This window comes from Prionailurus viverrinus, chromosome D1, assembly GCF_022837055.1.
Source record: "Prionailurus viverrinus isolate Anna chromosome D1, UM_Priviv_1.0, whole genome shotgun sequence".
Taxonomy (NCBI): Eukaryota; Metazoa; Chordata; class Mammalia; order Carnivora; family Felidae; genus Prionailurus; species Prionailurus viverrinus.
In genome coordinates this window covers 100,047,878-100,067,426 of record NC_062570.1, presented here as the reverse complement: position 1 = coordinate 100,067,426, position 19,549 = coordinate 100,047,878, and the positions used below count along the sequence as shown (strand labels likewise).

The 19,549-nt window shown below is 40.4% G+C and overlaps 1 protein-coding gene across 1 annotated transcript in view; it reads left to right on the top strand.

Moving 5' to 3' along the window:
• The window catches only part of NUP160 (nucleoporin 160), a 51,468-nt gene that overhangs the window by 30,384 nt on the left and 1,535 nt on the right, over positions 1-19,549 (top strand). Inside the window, exons 22-35 of the mRNA XM_047823898.1 lie at positions 1,043-1,141; positions 2,067-2,186; positions 6,418-6,513; positions 6,611-6,705; positions 6,801-6,897; positions 6,987-7,092; positions 11,345-11,505; positions 12,892-12,952; positions 14,145-14,255; positions 14,446-14,569; positions 15,502-15,603; positions 16,226-16,367; positions 17,547-17,672; positions 19,433-19,537. Coding sequence (XP_047679854.1) covers positions 1,043-1,141; positions 2,067-2,186; positions 6,418-6,513; positions 6,611-6,705; positions 6,801-6,897; positions 6,987-7,092; positions 11,345-11,505; positions 12,892-12,952; positions 14,145-14,255; positions 14,446-14,569; positions 15,502-15,603; positions 16,226-16,367; positions 17,547-17,672; positions 19,433-19,537 — 1,545 coding nt within the window. The remainder of the gene's footprint in view (positions 1-1,042; positions 1,142-2,066; positions 2,187-6,417; positions 6,514-6,610; positions 6,706-6,800; positions 6,898-6,986; positions 7,093-11,344; positions 11,506-12,891; positions 12,953-14,144; positions 14,256-14,445; positions 14,570-15,501; positions 15,604-16,225; positions 16,368-17,546; positions 17,673-19,432; positions 19,538-19,549) is intronic.

Here is a 19,549-nt window from a genome sequence, read left to right as displayed (position 1 = left end):
AATCTCCAGAGAGATTTTCTTTATGTACTTCTCTCTTGACATGTCATTCCTAACATTTTTTTCTAGAGTATCTTGGCTTGTTTTTTAATCCTATTAGGCTCTCTTAAAAAAAAAAAAAAATTTATGTTTATTTATTTTTGAGAGAGAGAGAGCAAGCCAGGGAGGGGCAGAGAGAGAGGGAGACAGAATTTGAAGCATGCTTCAGGCTTTGAGCTGTCAGCACACAGCCCAACATGGGGCTCGAACCCACAAACTGTGAGATCAAGATCTGAGCTGAAGTTGGACGCTTAACCGACTGAGACACCCAGGTACCCCCTATTAGGTTCTCTTTATAGTAAAACAAACATAACGTTGTCTTCATATAAATCCTTTACAGGATGGGCACCTGGATAGCTCATTCAGTTAGGCAGTCTGACTCTTGGTTTCAGCTCAGGTCATGATCTCATGGTTCCTGGGTTCATGCCCCGAATCGGGCTCCATGCTGGCAGTGCAGAGCCTGCTTGGGCTTTTCTTTCCCTGTCTGCCCCTCTGCTGCTCACCTGCACTTGCTCTCAAAATAAATACATAATTTTTTTTTTTTTTTAAGTTTTACAGAGTGTGTGCATGCAAGCATGGGAGGGACAGAGAGAGAATCAGGGCTCGAACTCCAGAAACGGGAGATCATCACCTGAGCTGAAACAAGAGTCGATGCTTAACCAACTGAGGCACCCAGGTGCCCCGATAAATAAACTTTAAAAAAAAATCCTTTACAGGAATCTAGTCATTGAACCAGTAAATAATAAAGTTGGGAAATTGCTGAATTGGAAAAGCATATGTGTGTTTATGTGTGTTGGTATTATTGAGTTTTGTTCACATTTTTAAAGTGTGTAACTTAATACAAGAATAGATTAACAGAATTAGATTTTAACTTCTGGATGATTTCAAGAAATACTTTTCTGTTGATTGACCACTATCTTTTCTCCCTCTGTGAAGAGCTTGGGGGTGGTTATCGCATTAAATAGCACTTACTTCCTAATCAGAAAGCACCTTTTATGCCTTTCAGGATTATATTCAACTGCTCCATCCCTGGTGTCAAGTCAACATTGGTTCCTGTCGATTTATGCTGGGACGTTGTTACCTGGTTACAGGAGAAGGACAGAAGGTAAATTGTATTCAAATGATGAACCTACTTCAGTGCAAAGAGGACAGTTAGTCTCCATCTAACTAGGTGAGGGGAGATGGGGTGGCACAGAATCCTCTAAATAAGGATAAAGACAACTAATGCCAGCAAGAGCCATGTGGGGGTTGTTCAGCTTTCTTGTACTTTTGCAAATTAGTTAGAACATAAGAAAACATGAAGAAGAAAACATTAAAATCCTTTTGCCCCAGGATGAATTTTGTAAATCAAATTTATTACTCGATTACATTGTTTTTATTACATATTTTTTTTAATGTTATGCTGCTTTCTTCCCCCATTATGGTAGTTTACTAATTTGTTCCCTGACATCCTATTAATGTACATTTTCAGACATGCAGGAAAGTTTAAAGACTTATAATAAACAATCATATACTCACCACTCAAATTCTACAAATATTAACATATTAGTATGCTTATATTAATTTTCTTATTAAAGTTTACCTTTTAATAGCATTTAAGTTAAAAAGTGAGATAAAGAAAAATATTAAATAACGTGTCAGAGGGGTGCCTAGGTGGCTCGGTCGGTTGAGCGTCTGACTTCGGCTCAGGTCATAGTCTCACAGTTCGTGAGTTTGAGCCCCGCATCAGGCTCTGTGCTGACAGCTCAGAGTCTGGAGCCCACTTTGGATTCTGTGTCTCCCTCTCTCTCTGCCCCTCCCAACTTGTGCTCTGTCTCTCAAAAATGAATAAACATTAAAAAAAAAAAAAAAAAAAAAACCTTTAAATAACGTGTCAGAATTTAGAATAGCAGAAAATGTAAATGTAGTCAACAGTCTTTCTTTTTTGGCTTTCCTTTAGCACCTGAACCCGCACCCACCCACCCTAATTGTTAGCACTTAGAATTGAAACAGTCCATTATAAGTCATTTTGTATCCTTTTACTTCTCCAGGCTCTCCAGTGCTTCCGCCAGGCAGCATCTGAAGTGGGCAAAGAGGAATTCCTGGATCGCTTGATTCGCTCAGAGGATGGGGAGATTGTATCCACCCCCAGGATGCAGTATTATGATAAGGTACATTGTGGCTTGGTTTGGTCTTTCTTACCTGTGTAAAAATGTATCTGAAATAATGGCTTTGGTGTTGGGGGAGAAAAATAATGTGAAAATTAAGTCATTCCCGGGGCGCCTGGGTGGCTCAGGCAGTTAAGCGTCCGACTTCGGCTCAGGTCATGATCTCGCGGTTCATGAGTTCGAGCCCCGCGTCGGGCTCTGTGCTGACCGCTCAGAGCCTGGAGCCTGTTTCAGATTCTGTGTCTCCCTCTCTCTGTCTGACCCTCCCCCGTTCATGCTCTGTCTCTCTCTGTCTCAAAAATAAATAAACGTTAAAAAAAAATTAAGTCATTCCCTGAAATTCCAAAAGAAGAGAAATGAATTTGCCTTGAGAAATTTAAAGAAATGTGTATTTTAATGAAACTGGTAAATGTTTTTAACTTCAGTGAAATTCCCATTGTGATACCATTTTATTAGCCAAGTCATCACTAGAATTTTATTAATATCAGTCTTGCCGATATCTCAAAGAATTAACTTGAATGTTGTATTCAGCCTTAATTTATGATTTGGCCCTCCTCTTCTGGCCTTTTTTGCTCTGGTCACTCAGTTGTTGCAAGGGTGGCCTATTATTATCTCATGCAAGCCAAGCACACAGTCTGCCCTTCAAGACCCTTCTACCTGCTGTTCCCCTTTTTCCAAATAGTCAAACCTCAAGCCCTCGTTTCATTGAGATGTCTGTGCATTTGTCACCACCTCAGGGAGTTCCTCTCTGTCTCCCCGTGTAGAATAGCTGTGGTGCTCGTGGGCTGCGTGCTGACCTGTACCACCCCCTCACGTGCAGATTGAGGCACTGTGAGCAGTCTCTGCCCTTGCCATCCTTTATTATTTTCCTCATAACATTTAACCATGTTTGTTGTCATATTTTGGGTATCTATTTGTTGTTATCTGAGTTCCCCACTAGAAAGTAAAGGCGGGCTTAACTACTTTGTTCATTGCAGGTTAAAGAGATAAAATGATTTTTTTTTTTAATGAACTCTACACCCAATGTGGGACTTGAACTCATGACCCCAAGATCAGGAGTCACATGCTCTACCGACTGAGCCAGCCAGGCACACCAAGATAAATGAAATAGATTTGTAACTCTTAATAACCTTCCCCATCCTACTAATGGGAAAATTATTTTGAATTCTAAGGATTTTTTTAAGGGTTTTGTTTTGTTTTATTGTGGGGGTGGGGGGGTGGCGCACAGATGAATGAGGGGCAGGGAAAGAGAGCATCCCAGGACGGACAGAGGGAGAGAGGGAAAGAGAGAAGTGGGGCTCAGCCAGTGTGGGACTCCAACTCACAAACTGTGAGATCATGACCTGAGCCGAGGTCAGATGCTTAACTACTGAGCCACTCAGGTGCCCCAAGATACGCCTATTTTTTTTCGTAATGATCTCCACACCCAATGTGGGGCTCGAACTCATAACCCTGAGATTAAGAGTTGCATGCTCCACCAACTAAACCAGCCAGGCCCTCTGAATTCTGAGGATTTTTAATCTGAGACTAGATAGATTTGAGGGATTGATAAATCCCGTGAAATTGTGTGCAAAATGTTGCTTGTATTTTTTCTGTGGAGAAGCTCCATAGCTTTCATCAGAAGAAACTTACTGATTCAAAACACATGAAGAATCACTGCTCCAAAAAATGCAAAAAAAAAAAAAAAAAAAAGGACTTAAGAATCACTGCTCTAGTGAACCCCAAAGTGGGCCTTGGGAAGAGAATACTCACAGAAGAATTAAATTAAGATGTGCTAATGTTTAATAGAAAGATCAACCTGGGGCGCCTGGGTGGTTCAGTCAGTTGAGGATCACACTGCCGCTCAGGGCATGATCTTGTGCTTCGAGAGTTTAAGCCCCACATCAGACTCGTTATTTCACTGCTGTCAGCGCAGAGCCTGCTTAGGATCCTCTGTCCCCTTCTCTCTCTGCCCCTCCCTGGCTCGTGCGCTCTCTCTCAATAATTAACATTTAAAAATATGTATATAAGGATCAACGCTGCTTGATCCCTGGTGCCCTTATTTGGACCTATTACCAGGTGGTCATTTATCATTTAGTCTCAAAGCAGGTGTCTGAAAGAGTGACGGTGTCACAGCTGGGGTGGGGCACATAGTGGCACCTACACTCCTGTATTTCATTTTAGTAGATTATGTTTGATTGGTTAAATTAATTTGCACATTATATTGCTTAATTTTAATGAAAATCACCTTCACAATTTTTAAAAATTCCTTCAAAGAACCTAGATTAAGAAAGTACAAGCAGGGCCACCTGAGTGGCTGGATCAGTTGAGCGTCTGACTTCAGCGCAGGTCATGATCTCACATTTTATAGGTGCGAGCCCCTCATGGGGCTTTCTGCTGGCAACGTGGAGCCTGTTTCAGATTCTGTCTCCCTCGCTCTCTGCCCCTCCCCCCACTCATGCGCTATCAAAATAAACATTTAAAAAAAAAGTACAAGCAAATGAGGACAAAATAGGGCTGACACTTCTGCCTTTGATCAGCCATATGGGAAGGTAAAAACAGTGACAGTCTATAATCAGGTTTGATAAGAATCAGCTGATAACAGTTGAACTTCTCAGGAATGCTATTTTAAAATAAATGTACCTTGAAATAAAATTTCAATTTAAGATAATATGAAACCATGAAAAGTATCAAGGTATTAAACATCCTACTTACCTGTGGTGGAGCGTAAATTGGTGTCAACCACTTTGAAAAACTGCCAGTGTCTACTGGCTGCAGTCATTGACATATACCCTCTGACCCAGTAATTCCAGTTCTAGATCTACCCAGAAACATGTACGTATTTACCAAAAGAGATGTGCAGTTATGTTCCAAGCAACATATTCATAACACTCATACACTAGAAACCCAAGTGTCCGTTGATAGAATGGATCGTTAAATTACGGTATATTCTTTGAATGGAATACAGTATCAGTGAAAGGAATTACTGCATGTAATAACAGATCAGCCTTATAAACATGTTAAGCAAAATAAGGCAGACACACAAAAGAATTCATACCATAAGATTCTGTTTCATGAAATTAAAAACAAAACCAGTACAAGTCAGTAGTGGCTGGAAGGAGTCACATGGGAGCTTTGGAGTACTGCCATAACACAATTCTTAATTTAGGTGCTTGTTAAATGGATGTGTTTACTTTGTGAACATTCAATTAGCTACATACCTAGGATTTATGTACATTTCTAAACATGTTCTTTCAGTGGAAAGTATGAAAAACTAAGCACCTAAAAGAAAAATGTGTTTTATACTGTTAATAAAAGAATAAGTACTAATAAAGATAATTTTAAACTGTTTTTTATCTTTATCTTCTATACATTTATACGTTGAGTGTTTTATATGTATGTATTAGACAGTTGTGTGTATATAAGTAAATACATGTGCACAGGTCTAGGAGAGTATGCACATTGTATTTTTTTAAGATTTTTTTTTTTATGTTTATTTTTGACAGAGAGAGAGAGAGACAGAGCATGAGCAGGGGAGGGGCAGAGAGAGAGGGAGACACAGAATCCGAAGCAGGATCCAGGCTCTGAGCGGTCAGCACAGACCCTGATGCAGGGCTCGAACTCACAGACTGTGAGACCATGACCTGAGCTGAAGTCGGATGCTCAACCGACTGAGCCACCCAGGTGCCCCATGCACAGACATTGTTAATAGGGTGGACAGTCAGATAAGTTTGAAGAGCACTGTTCTGTCTTGTTTTAAAAATGGGTTATGTCAAACATCATTCTCTTTAGGGTTTTATAAGGCTATGGCGGCAATTTATTTATTGGGCTTTAAATTCGTCTATGACCTAAACAGTAGGAAAAGTTAGTGAAATTGCCAACCAATACTTACTGAGAGCCCTAAACATTGAGGATGGAGCTGTGAACAAAAAGATCAATAGGAAATTTTACAGTAAGTCTGTTGACAGTAGAATCAAGAGGAAAGTCTTTTTTTTATTGTGTTTATTTTAAGTAATCTCTACACCTAACGTGGGTGGCCACCAACTCACAACCCCAAAATCAAGAGTTACATGCTCTTCTAACTGAGCCAGACAGTTCTCCCTGAAGGAAAGTCATAAATATTAACCAAATAGTCCTGTCTTGTAGTCAGTATCTTTGATCTTAACTAGTTGTCTTTCTGATTGTTTTAAATCCTATTTCAGTTTGAAGTGCACTACCATATTAATTTTCATGGACACTCTCTCTATTTATCTAGGTTTTGCGTCTACTAGATGTTATTGGTTTGCCTGAGCTGGTTATTCAGTTGGCCATGTCAGCAATAACTGAAGCAGGGGATGATTGGAAAAGTCAGGTAAGAACTAACTGTATCTAGTTATTTCCCTTTAGATTGGCCCTGGATGTAGTATTTCAATTTCTACTCTTCTTTTCCCCCTATATTTGATATTTAGGCTACTTTAAGGACATGCATTTTCAAACATCATTTGGATTTGGGTCACAATAGCCAAGCATATGAAGCCTTAACCCACATTCCTGATTCCAGCAGGTAGTCAATCCTAGTCTTTTTTTAGAGAAGACAGTTTACCAGCTCTATTTAATCCACTGAGACAGTTTGCCTTCACTCCTTTTTTTGCCTTCTAGGCGGTTAGATTGTCTGCGGCAGCTGGTGGTGGTTCTTTGTGAACGCTCGCAGCTACAGGATCTTGTAGAGTTTCCCTATGTGAATCTGCATAATGAGGTAATTTTACGTGTCCACTGCTGACTGGACACAGCTGTGGTGGTTGTTACGCTAGCTACTTTGAAATCTGATTGCTTCCCCTTCCTTAGGTTGTGGCAATAATTGAATCACGTGCACGAGCCGTGGACCTTATGACTCACAATTACTATGAACTCCTCTATGCCTTTCACATCTATCGCCACAATTACCGAAAAGGTGAGCAGTTGAAGCCGACAGTCTTTGTTGGGGGCAACCTTAGAGTTTAGTCATGTTTACAAAAATACTGTTAGACTTATGTAATTTTTACCTTATTTTTACTATTGAATGAGTGTTCTCTACAAGCATTTGGGGAAATTATATTTAATTACAAGATTGGCTTCACCCCTTTGAAGATTACCAGCTAGCCTTAAAGAGATGTACTTATCCCATTCTAGAACATTCTTGAGGTATTTCCAGCGAGATGTCATTCCGTCTATATCTTCTGTCTGATTTTAAGACAAACTAACTTTTTTACTAGAGGCGTCTTGAATTCTTGTGGCTGGTTGTGACTTCTTGTGCCAGCTTGCTATTGGCCTTTTCTTATTTTTGTTGATTCTTTTGAGAATAAGTTATGGACATCATTATCTCATGATAGTTAAGATGTATCTCCTAAGGACAGTTTCTTATTTAATTTCAATACAATTATTAGATTAAGGAAATACAACTAATTTCATGAATTAAATGTAAATATAATACTATTGTGATTTTTTAAAGTTTATTTTGAGAGAGAGAGCATGCATGTAAGAAGGGAGAAGGGAGAGAGAGAATCCCAAGCAGGCTCTGCACTCACAGCGCAGAGCCCAATATGGGGCTCAATCTCAGGAACTGTGAGATCATGACCTGAACCGAAATCAAGAGTCAGATTCTCAGCCCACTGAGCCACCCACAGGCCCCTATCATGATTATTTTTATAACACATTCCTCCTATACCATCCTTACCCCCTGGTCTAGGATCACAATATTTCAGGGCGCCTAGGTGGCTCGGTTGCTTGGGCATCCAACCCTTGATTTCAGCTCAGGTCATGATCTTGCGGTTTGTGAGTTTGAGCCCCACATCTGGCTCTGCAGTGACAGTACAGAGTCTGCTTGGGATTCTCTCTCTCCCTCTCTCTGTCTCTCCCCCACTCTCACTCTCTCAAAATAAATAAACTTAAAAAAAAAAAAAGAATCAGAGGCACCTGGGTGGATTGTCGGTTAAGCGTCTGACTTCAGCTCAGGTCGTGGGTTCAAGCCCCACGTCGGGTTCTGTGCTGACAGCTCAGAGCCTGGAGCCTCCTTCAAATTCTGTGTCTCCCTCTCTCTCTGCCCCTCCCCCACTCATGTTCTGTCTCTCTCTGCCTCTCAAAAAAAAAAAAAAAAAAAAGGTTAAAAACAGAATCACATATTGCATATTTGTCATGTCTCTTTAGTCTCCTTTAATCTGGAGCCCTTCTTTTGGCCTTAATTTGCCCTTGGTGTCATTGATATTTTTGAAGAGTACAAGCCAGTTATTTTTGTAGAATGTATCTTAGTTTGGATTTGTATGATGACTAATGAAGACTCTATCAGAACAGCTAAAATGAGCATAGCATAATGTACAAAGGAGTTGAATCACTGTGTTGTACACCTGAAACTAATGTGGCATTGTGTCAACTAAAATAAAGATATTTAAAAGAAAAAAAAAAATTATGGGACACCTGGGTGACTTGGTTAAGCATTGGACTCAATTTCAGCTGAGTTCACGATCTCCCGGGTCCAGGAGATCAACCCCTGCCTGCATCTGGCTCCCTGCATTTGCTGACAGCACAGAACCTGCCTGGGATTCTCTCCCTTCCCCTCTCCCCCTCTCCCCCTCCTCCTCCCCCTGCTTACACAGGCACACACACCCTCTCACTCTTTCTCAAAATAAATAAACATTTTAAAAAATTTGAGCCTTGGAGGCTTAAAAAAAATTAGTCTTTGAGACAGGAAAAAAAAAAAAAAGAACAGCTAAAATGAAGGGATTACATTTCTATTAGAAGATCTTATTTTACAAGATCACCATTGTGGTTCCCCTTTGGAAATGGCAACATTTTTATACCATTTTCACTCAGAAAACTTTTAATAAGGTTTCTTGCTGATTTTCATTGGCAAGAATAGATGGAAGTAATTTGTAGACATGCTCTTAATTTTCCTAATGGTAAAACGTGTGTGTATTACTTATCTCCTTGACCCATACAGAGAAATATAGGTGATTAAGTACCGCTCCCTGTTTGCTTTTATAGTTACAACATCCATTACATCAACTTGGTTAAGACCAGTTTAGCCTGATGAATGTCCAGGTCTTTCTGAAGCAAGACTTGTTCTTCTAACAGAATGTCTTACATATGGCAGGCACTCAGAAACATTTGTTGGGGAGAAAAAGTCAATTAACTTCAATTTAAATAAAATCGTATAAACTTTAAAACTTGGAATGAAAAATAGTTTCATTTGAAAACTAAAAGATGTTTCTAATGCCCTTTGATTTCTGGAGTCTCATGCTGTCTCAGAACAAGGTGTTCCTCAGTATCTCATTCAACCTGTGTAACTAAAGTTTTATAAAAATAATCTGTTCTTGAGCAGAGCATCCAAACATTTCTTGGTCTCATGGTGTGGAATTAGGTAACAATGTGGCTGAAAGTAGCCTTCTAAACTAGTCTTCTGTACTGTCTGGGAATGTAGTATCTAAAAGTCAAAAATCGGGGCACCTGGCTGCCTCAGTTGGTAGAGCTTGGGACTTTTGATCTCAAGATCGTGAGTTATCACAAGCCCCACATTGGATATAGAGATTACTTTCTGAATGAATGAATGAATGAATGAATGAATGAATGAATGAATGAATGTCAGAAATAATATTTACATGATCTTTTTTCTTTTTTTTTATTGTAGTAAAATACATATAAGCTTTACTAACGTAACCACTTTTAGTATACGGTAATGCTAAGTGCATTCACATTACATGTAACCAATGTCCAGAACTTTTCATCTTGCAAAATGAAAACACTATACTCATTAAACAACAGCTTCCTATTTCCACTTCCTGCAGCCCTTGGCAACCATCATTCTACTTTCTGTCCATATGAATTTGGCTACTGGAATCATATGGTATTTTTTGTGTGTGACTGGCTTTTTTAAGTTTGTTTATTTTGAGAGAGGGATCAAGTGCAGGAGGGACAGAAGGGGGCGGGGAGGGAGAGAGGAAAATCCCAAGCAGGCTCTGCACTGTCAGTGCGAGTCTGATGTGGGGCTCAAACTCACCAGCTGTGAGAACATGACTGAGTCAAAGTCGGACACTTAACCAACTCAGCCACCCAGGCACCCCTTTTGACTGGCTTATTTCACTTAGCATAATATCTTCAAGGTTCATCCATATTGTAGCATGTAACTTCTTTTTGAAAAAAAATTTTTTTTCACATTTATTTATTTTTGAGAGACAGAAAGAGACAGAGCATGAGCAGGCGAGGGGCAGAGAGAGACAGGGAGACACAGAATCCGAAACAGGCCCCAGGCTCTGAGCTGTCAGCACAGAGCCCGATGCAGGGCTCGAACACACCAACTGTGAGATCATGACCTGAGTTGAAGTCAGACACTTAACCGACTGAGCCACCCAGGTGCCCACATGTAACTTCTTTTTAAGACTGAACAATATTTCATTATATATATATGTCACATTTTTTTCATCCATCAATGGATGCTTGGATTGCCATCATCTTTTGGATAATATGAGTAAAGGCTGCTATGAACAAGGGCATATAAATATCTCCTCAAAGCCCTGTTTTCCATATTTGGACTATATGTCCAGGAGTGAAATTGCTGGATCACAAGGTAATCCCATTTTTAATTTTTTGAGGAACTGTCAATACTGTTTTCCATAGCAGGTACACCAATTTACATTCCCACCAGCAGTGTATAGCAGTTTCAGTTTTTCCACATCCTCACCAACACAGGATTGTGTGTGTGTGTGTGTGTGTGTGTGTGTGTGTGTTTAATGTTTGTTTATTTTTGAGGGAAAGACAAAGCATGAGCAAGGGAGGGGCAGAGAGAGAGGAAGACACAGAATCCGAAGCAGGCTCCAGGCTCTGAGCTGTCAGCTCAGAGCCCAACGCAGGGCTTGAACTCACGGACCGTGAGATCATGACCTGAGCTGAAGCTGGACACTCAACCGACTGAGCCACCCAGATACCCCAGGATTTTTGGGGGTTTTAAGTTAAACTCAATCTTGTTTTAAATTTTATTATTTGATTAGTATAACAGATTCTCTAAAACACATTTTTTTAATATTTTATTTTTTAAGTAATCTCTACACCCAACATGGGGCTTGAATTTACAACCCCAGGATTAAGAGTCACATACTCTTCAGGCAGAGCCAGCCAGGCGCCCATCTAAAACACGTTTTTGAAGTTCTGATGTCTGACTTATTATTGCCTCCTAGCTGGTACAGTGATGTTTGAGTATGGAATGCGTCTTGGCAGAGAAGTTCGAACTCTGCGGGGACTTGAGAAGCAAGGCAACTGTTACTTGGCCGCTGTTAACTGTTTACGACTTATTCGTCCAGAATACGCGTGGATCGTCCACCCAGCATCTGGTGCAGTGGTATGAAAACTTTCCATCTTGGAGTTTGGAGATCATTTGGCTTATTAGGGTTGGTCCTTTTGAAACTGGTGTGGTCCTTTAGAAAACATCACCTCATTTTGCTTCATTTCATTTAGAAATTTGTGAACTTACCTATTTTTGCAACAATTCGGCTCTGTATTACTACCCCTTTAGTTCTCAAGTTTAGAATCATTATAGGAAGAAGTATTGCAGTGTGGTTTTGGAATTAGACCTAACTTCAAGCAGATTACTTAATGTTTTGGTGTCCAGTTACCCTTTTGCATAAAATAGGGATGATGATGATGATGTCTACCTTGTAGGATTTGGGGGGTTTTAAATGAGATCATTCATGTAGATTGCTTAGAACAGTGACAGTGCCTGACCTGCAAAAAGTGCTCAGCAAATGGTCACCGCTTCTATTTCAGTCATTTTTGTTAATTAAATCTACAATTACTGTTTTAAAGAATGTGCACTTTGAGTTTTTCTTGTCATGCTGATGGGGTCATATATGCACAGCTACTTGTGCTGTGTATAGTTCCTGCATTTACTAGGCTGTTTCCTGGGGTTAGGGCTGGAGAATATAACTCTGGAACCAAGGAAAGTCAAGTCGTTTATATGGGGGTTAAATCCATGTCTTTAGACCCAATAACATGTTAGAGCTAAGTTGGCCAACTTGGCAAACAACTCCTGTGTCTGATAGTTACAGTACCTTTGTAAGAAGAGCTGTGCTGGTTGAAATAAACATAATTTATGTGGAGAGAATTTAAGCATGAGAGCTCTGGGGGCGCCTGGGTGGCGCAGTCGGTTAAGCGTCCGACTTCAGCCAGGTCACGATCTTGCAGTCCGTGAGTTCGAGCCCCGCGTCAGGCTCTGGGCTGATGGCTCAGAGCCTGGAGCCTGTTTCCGATTCTGTGTCTCCCTCTCTCTCTGCCCCTCCCCCGTTCATGCTCTGTGTCTCTCTGTCCCAAAAATAAAATAAACGTTAAAAAGAAAAAAATTTTAAGCATGAGAGCTCTGGATCAGTTAATGATCTCAAAATACAGCTGACCCTTGAACAACACAAGTTTGAACTGTACAAGTCCACTTATACACAGCTTTTGTTAGTAAATACAATAATGTAAATGTATTTTCTCATGATTTTTTTGATTTGCTCCAGCTCATTTCATTGTAAAAATATAGTACATAGTACAGATAACATACAAAATATATGTTAGTCGACTGTTTATGTTATTGGTAAGGCTTCTGGTCATCAGTAGGCTATTAAGTTTTGGGGCGAGTCAGAAGTTATATGCAGATTTTCAACTGTACAGGGGTTTGGCGTCCAACCCCCACATTGTACCAACTGTACCAGCTTTTCACATTTAAGCACTTGTTTTGTCTTTACAGTGTGATCGCCCTGGCGCGTCCCCTAAGAGGAATCATGATGGAGAATGCACAGCTGCTCCAAGTGAGTTGGACATCTCCCGCGGATTCTTTGCTGGACAATAATTATATTGTTATGTTACAGTATTATTTGTATTAAATGTGTGTTTTTGTATAGTAGTTGTAAATTATGTACAGTACTGTAAAAATATTGTGAAGTTCCTTCTTTTAGCTTATTTTCAAGATTTTAATCTGCTAGAAGTTGGCTGGCAGCTCTTGGAAAACTTCGTATGGCTGCACGAGAAATGAAGATGCTCGAAAGAGAGTGCTTGTTTTTGTTGCTTGCTGTATTTGAATCAGCTTAGTGTCAAACTTGTTTTATCGGGCTCCTTGCCTATTACCATGGAGGCATTGTATTGCTTTTTTTTTTTTAATTTTTTTTTTCAACGTTTTATTTTATTTTTGGGACAGAGAGAGACAGAGCATGAACGGGGGAGGGGCAGAGGGAGGGAGACACAGAATCGGAAACAGGCTCCAGGCTCTGAGCTGTCAGCCCAGAGCCCGACGCGGGGCTTGAACTCACGGACCGCGAGATTGTGACCTGGCTGAAGTCGGACGCTTAACCGACTGCGCCACCCAGGCGGGCATTGTATTGCTTCTTAAAAAGCCTGGGCTCCAGAGTTGGACACACCTGGTTATAATTCTGCCTTTCTCACTGTGGGCATGTTCCTTTCATACTGATGTAGATAACTGCATCTCAGGGTTGTAAGAGTTAAAGGAAATTCTGTGGAAAGTACCTTGTAAGCATCTTCTCAACTGCAGCTGTTATTTGAGTACTTTGATTTGGCTCACCTGCATGCTGGACACAGGGCTATTGCTTTATTTATTTATTTTTTTCTAACGTTTATTTATTTTTGAGACAGAGAGAGAGACAAAGCATGAACGGGGGAGGGTCAGAGAGAGGGAGACACAGAATCCGAAACAGGCTCCAGGCTCTGAGCTGTCAGCACAGAGCCCGGCGCGGGGCTCGAGCTCCCGGACCACGAGATCATGACCTGAGCCGAAGTCGGCCGCTTAACCAACTGAGCCACCCAGGCGCCCCCTGTTGCTTTATTTTTAAGTTCACTTTTATGGAGCCCTGTGTTTTCCCTCTAGTGCCTTTGGAATTGACACTGAATTCATGTTTAGTGGAAATTGATAGACTGAGTTAATAGGCACTGATGAGACACACTTCCTTTGTACTTTGGGAATTGAAAACATTTTTCTTTGGCTTCTAGCCAATCGGCAGATTGAAATTCTGGAACTGGGAGACCTGGAAAAAGAGTGTTCCTTGGCCCGAATCCGCCTCACTCTGGCTCAGCATGACCCGTCAGCAGTTGCAGTTGCAGGTAGGAATGAGGCATTCTGGGAGCACTGGCAGCACGCTTTGCTTCAGGCCGGGCGGTGGACACAGTAGGCTAGACTGGCCAGAGCCTCTCACTCTTCCTCTGAGATGCTCATACCAGGGGCGGCTTTGGGGCTTTGGGTCATCCACATACACCATTGTTTGCACTAAAAAGCTCTTTTCCATTTTCACAGGAAGTTCATCAGCAGAGGAGATGGTCTCTCTCTTGGTTCAGGCTGGCCTTTTTGACACTGCCATATCCCTCTGTCAGACTTTCAAGCTTCCCTTGACGCCAGTCTTTGAGGGACTTGCTTTCAAGTATGTATGAAATTGTCTTTCCATGGTCTTCATTTTCTTTCTTTCTTTTTTTTTAACGTTTATTTATTTTTTTTTTTAATTTTTTTTTTTCAACGTTTTTTATTTTATTTTTGGGACAGAGAGAGACAGAGCATGAACGGGGAGGGGCAGAGAGAGAGGGAGACACAGAATCGGAAACAGGCTCCAGGCTCCGAGCCATCGGCCCAGAGCCTGACGCGGGACTCAAACTCACGGACCGCGAGATCGTGACCTGGCTGAAGTCGGACGCTTAACCGACTGCGCCACCCAGGCGCCCCTAACGTTTATTTTTGAGAGAGAATGAGTTGGGGAGGGGCAAAGAGAGAGGGGGACAGAGGATCTGAAGCAGGCTGCACACTGTCAGCACAGTACCTAAACCAGTTGTGCTTTAAAGAAATGCTTTTGTCTAGTCTACCACAGTGATTTTTATAATTTCTTTTAATTATGATTTTTTTTAATCTTGATTTATAGCTTCTCTTGAGAACTCAAAAAACCTGGCATTCCCAGGCCTACATTCCCACAGGACAGTAGATAATGTGGCGTCAACAGTGGGGTCCATTTTAGAAAAGGCATGTATTCAATCCTTTAGGCCCCTGTAAGCATTATTAAAAAGTACTTTTTATTGAAGTGACCTTGTACCTAAATATTAGTCAAGTAGTTTGTGAATTGGAAATATTTTTTAAACTTTCAGAATTTTTCCCTTAGAAGTAAATTCTCTCTTAACACTTACCAATGGCCTTGTGGGTCCTCCAGTTATGTGGTTGTAAGGGGAGGAAAGAGCCAGTATTCCCCAGTAGTGAATTCAGCAGCAGACCAGAGCTAAAGTTATCACCTTATCTCTAGTTTTGGTAACAAAATAATGTGATTGTTTTCAGCAGATTAGTTTATGGCGTGTGGAACCATTTTCTTTACAGATGCATCAAGTTGCAGTTAGGGGGCGAGGCAGCCCAAGCAGAAGCCTGGTCCTGGCTAGCAGCCAATCAGCTGTCATCAGTCATCACCACTAAGGAGTCCAGGTACAGCTCTAGTGCTCCTCTGCCCCAAAGGGCTTACCTTCCAAACACTTCCCCTAGTGCCCAATTCATGTCTACCTGAATGCACTTCAGTTTCTTTAGAATCCTTCTGTAACCCTAACCCTCAGTAAAATTCCCTTCCTTGAATCGCATTTACAATTTGTATTACACAACTTTAGAATTGGGGCATTTAACGATTTGGCAGTCCTCTGACATTAGTTTTCAACCCCTAAATTAGCATACCAATTTCACTACTAAAATACAGATCTATTGCCCTCATTTTCTAAAGCAGAACTTCTGCATGATTCTAATGCTTGATTGGGTTTGGAAACAGTGATGTGAGCCTATTTCCTTGTTTTAGAAATCCGTAACAAAGAAGTTAAATGAATTGTGTAGTTGAGTAAAGATGTGATTAGTGGGAGAGATACAATCCATGTCATTTGGTTTCTAGTACTACCCCTAAGTCACATTGACCCTAATGATATTAGTTGCCATGTAGTTATATTTTCAGTTCAGTTGTGAGCTTCTAAAGATTTTTTTTCTCCTTGTAAATAGATGCTTTAAATGGCGCTGTAAATATCTGTTAAGAATCTGGAACTCATTAGTCCTTTCTGCTTTTATCAAGTGCTACAGATGAAGCATGGAGACTATTATCAACTTATCTGGAAAGGTACAAAGTTCGGAATAACTTATATCACCACTGTGTAATCAACAAGCTCTTGTCTCATGGAGTACCTCTACCTAATTGGCTAATAAACAGTTACAAGGTAAGTGGTATCTTAACTCGTATAGAGTAAGAAGCTGGTCGTTATCAGTATGAATAACTTCATGAGATGATTAAAAAGTAGAGGTGATAATTTATGGAAACATACTGACATATACTTTGGGCAACTTAAAGTTAGCTAAAAACACTAAGAAGAGCTGAACTTGAATTCTGTATGAAGTACTGGGTGTTTAGAATTAAAGTTCTACAGGTTAGTGATCAAGTTCATGCCTGCTTGTGTGCTCAACTGAACAATGACTATATGCATGACACAGTATTTACTGTTCATTACGCAAAAAATTCACAGGAGTGAGTGGAGTTGTTTTCAAAACTGCAGCAGGGTTTGAGTTTTATCAAAATTGGGTTTTTGGAATGCCTGCATCAGAATTATTTGGGTAGTGGGCTTCTTCAAAATACAGATTCCTGAGCCCCATTCCAGACTTAGAGAATCAGGTTATCTGGAGCCAGGATCTGGGATCTATATTTTAACAAGCTCCTAATTTGAAATAATGCATGCTTAAGTGTGAAAGCTATATCTGAAATACATAGAGTGGAATAGGGAAAGAGAGAAGGTAATGCTTAAAATCAGGAAAACTGATCTTTTTTTTTCTTTTTGGGTTTTGTTGTTGTTGTTAAATTAGAAAGTAGAAAAGCAGCTAAGATGATGAAAGTTACAAATGTGATATCAGAATATGGAAAGCATAATTACATACTTAGTAGAGCCCTTCCAAACTGAGGTTGTTTTCACTTTTGTTTCACCCTGAGTTGAAAAGTTTTAATTCAGGTACTGAAAGTTGGTAATTCTTTTAACTTCTTTTGCATTTGTCATTCATATATTTCTGGGAATTAACGTGAATATATCATCTCTTCAGTACTCAGCATTTCTGAGAAGGTTTGTTGACTTTTACTACTACTGTGGACACTGAAGTAGAAAAATAATAAAATGTGTCTTAGATTACAAAACAGGGCAGGAAGACCACTTAACAGATAAAGTCTTACAAGGTACCCAGAAGTAATTGGGCTCTAAGGAATCCAACCCTTGTCCCAGGATAAGTAAACCAAGATGCTCATTTATTTATATTGAGAAGTATAAATCCCAGGGAATTAGACACTCTGCATCCTTTGGTCGCTGCCCAGGTAAGATGGAAATAGGTAGATGTTCTTAATCTCTGACTCTTTACAGAAGGTCGATGCCGCTGAGTTGCTCCGTTTGTACTTAAATTATGACCTTTTAGAAGAAGCTGTGGATTTGGTTTCAGAATATGTAGATGCTGTATTGGGGAAAGGACATCAGTACTTTGGAATTGAGGTAGGCATGCATATGTGTTTCTGTATTATCACTCTAATAAAGTCAGGATGTGAAAGTAGATTGAGCTATAGAATAGTGGATTTACCCTTTACTATATGTAGTTACACGATTAGTTATTTCGTTTTTGTTGTTTTTTAAGGTTTTATTTTTCAGGTGCCTGGGTGGCTGAGTCAGTTGAGTGTCCAACTCTTGATTTCAGTTCATTTCATGATTTGACAGTTCATGGGATCAAGCCTCCCATCAGCTCTGAGCTGCCAGCTTGGGATTCTCTCTCTCTCTCTCTCTGTCTGTCTCTCTGTCTCTCTGTCTCTCTGACCCTCACCCACTTGCATGCATTTGCACACTCTCTGTCTCAAAATAAAGAAAGAAACTTTAAGAAAAAAAAAAGGTTGGTTTTTTTTTTTGGTTGTTGTTTTTTTTTTTAATTTTTTTTTTTTAACGTTTATTTATTTTTGAGACAGAGCGTGAACAGGGGAGGAGCAGAGAGAGAGGGAGACACAGAATCTGAAACAGGCTCCAGGCTCTGAGCTGTCAGCACAGAGCCCGACGCGGGGCTCGAACTCACAGACCGTGAGATCATGACCTGAGCCGAAGTCAGACGCTTAACCGACAAAGCTACCCAGGCGCCCCAAAAAAGGTTTTATTTTTAAGTAATGTTTACACCCAGCATGGGGCTCAACTCACAACCCCAAGATTAAGAGTTGCATGCTTCACCAACTGAGCCAGCCAGGAGTCCTCACGACTAGTTTTCCTTATAATCAGGAACTGGCACTGTAGGATTTCCCAGTTTCCTGTTTATAAAATGGAAATACATTTCATTTTTCTCCATCAAAGGAACGTAGCTTTAGTTAGTATTTAGAGGAAAGAGGTAATTAAGAACAAAATGCTATTTTCTGTGTTCCAAAACTGTGCTGAATTTCTGCAAGTGTTTTCTCGTTTAATCCTTACAGCCACTTATGGGAGATTGTTTTATGCCCCCCCCCCTTTTTTTTAAACCCACAAAGAAACAGAGGTTCAAAGGTTAAGTAAGTTGCCAAAGCTCACACAGATGGTAAATGGAAGAGCCAGGTCTAAAATCTGGGTCTACAAAGCCAAGCTCTTAAACTCTCAGAAAAGTATTCAGAACTTTGAAAGGTGAGCTTTCCTTTTCCAAACTTTTCTTTCCAGTTAATTTGAATCTATATTTCAGACTGCAAATAGAAGCATTCATTGACAATTTAGAGTTTTATTGAGTATATTTTTCCTTGATAGGCCTTAGGGTTACTTTAAGATAAGAGGTGACATGAATTTAAAAATACATTTGGGGGCACCTGGGTAGCTCAGTTGGCGAAGCATCCAACGTTGGCTTAAGTCATGATCTCATGGTTTGTGGGTTGGAGCCCTGCGTCGGGCTCCATGCCGACAGCTCAGAGCCTGGAGCCTACTTCAGAATCTGTCTTTCCCTCTCTCTCTCCCTCCCTTCCTCCCTCTCTCTCTCTCTCTCTCTCTCTCAAAATAAAAAATAAAAAAAATAAAACAGTAAAAAAATTTTTAAATACATTTGATTTCACTAAGAAAAGGACAAGTTTCCCAGTTGAAAAGAGAAGCGAGGGGGTGGGGGTGGTACAAATGTGTGTCTGTGTACGTGTACATACATACACACACAATTTCTTACTGTGAAAAAAAATTACTAGTTTATGTTGTCCAAACCTATGAAACTACCCAGAAGAAATGGTCCACTTTTGAGATTTTCTTCAAATAGAAGATATTTTTCTTTCCAGTTTCCATTGTCTGCAACAGCTCCGATGGTGTGGCTGCCATACTCTTCTATTGACCAGCTTCTCCAGGCTCTGGGAGAGAACAGTGCCAACAGTCACAACATTGCTGTAAGTCAGTCC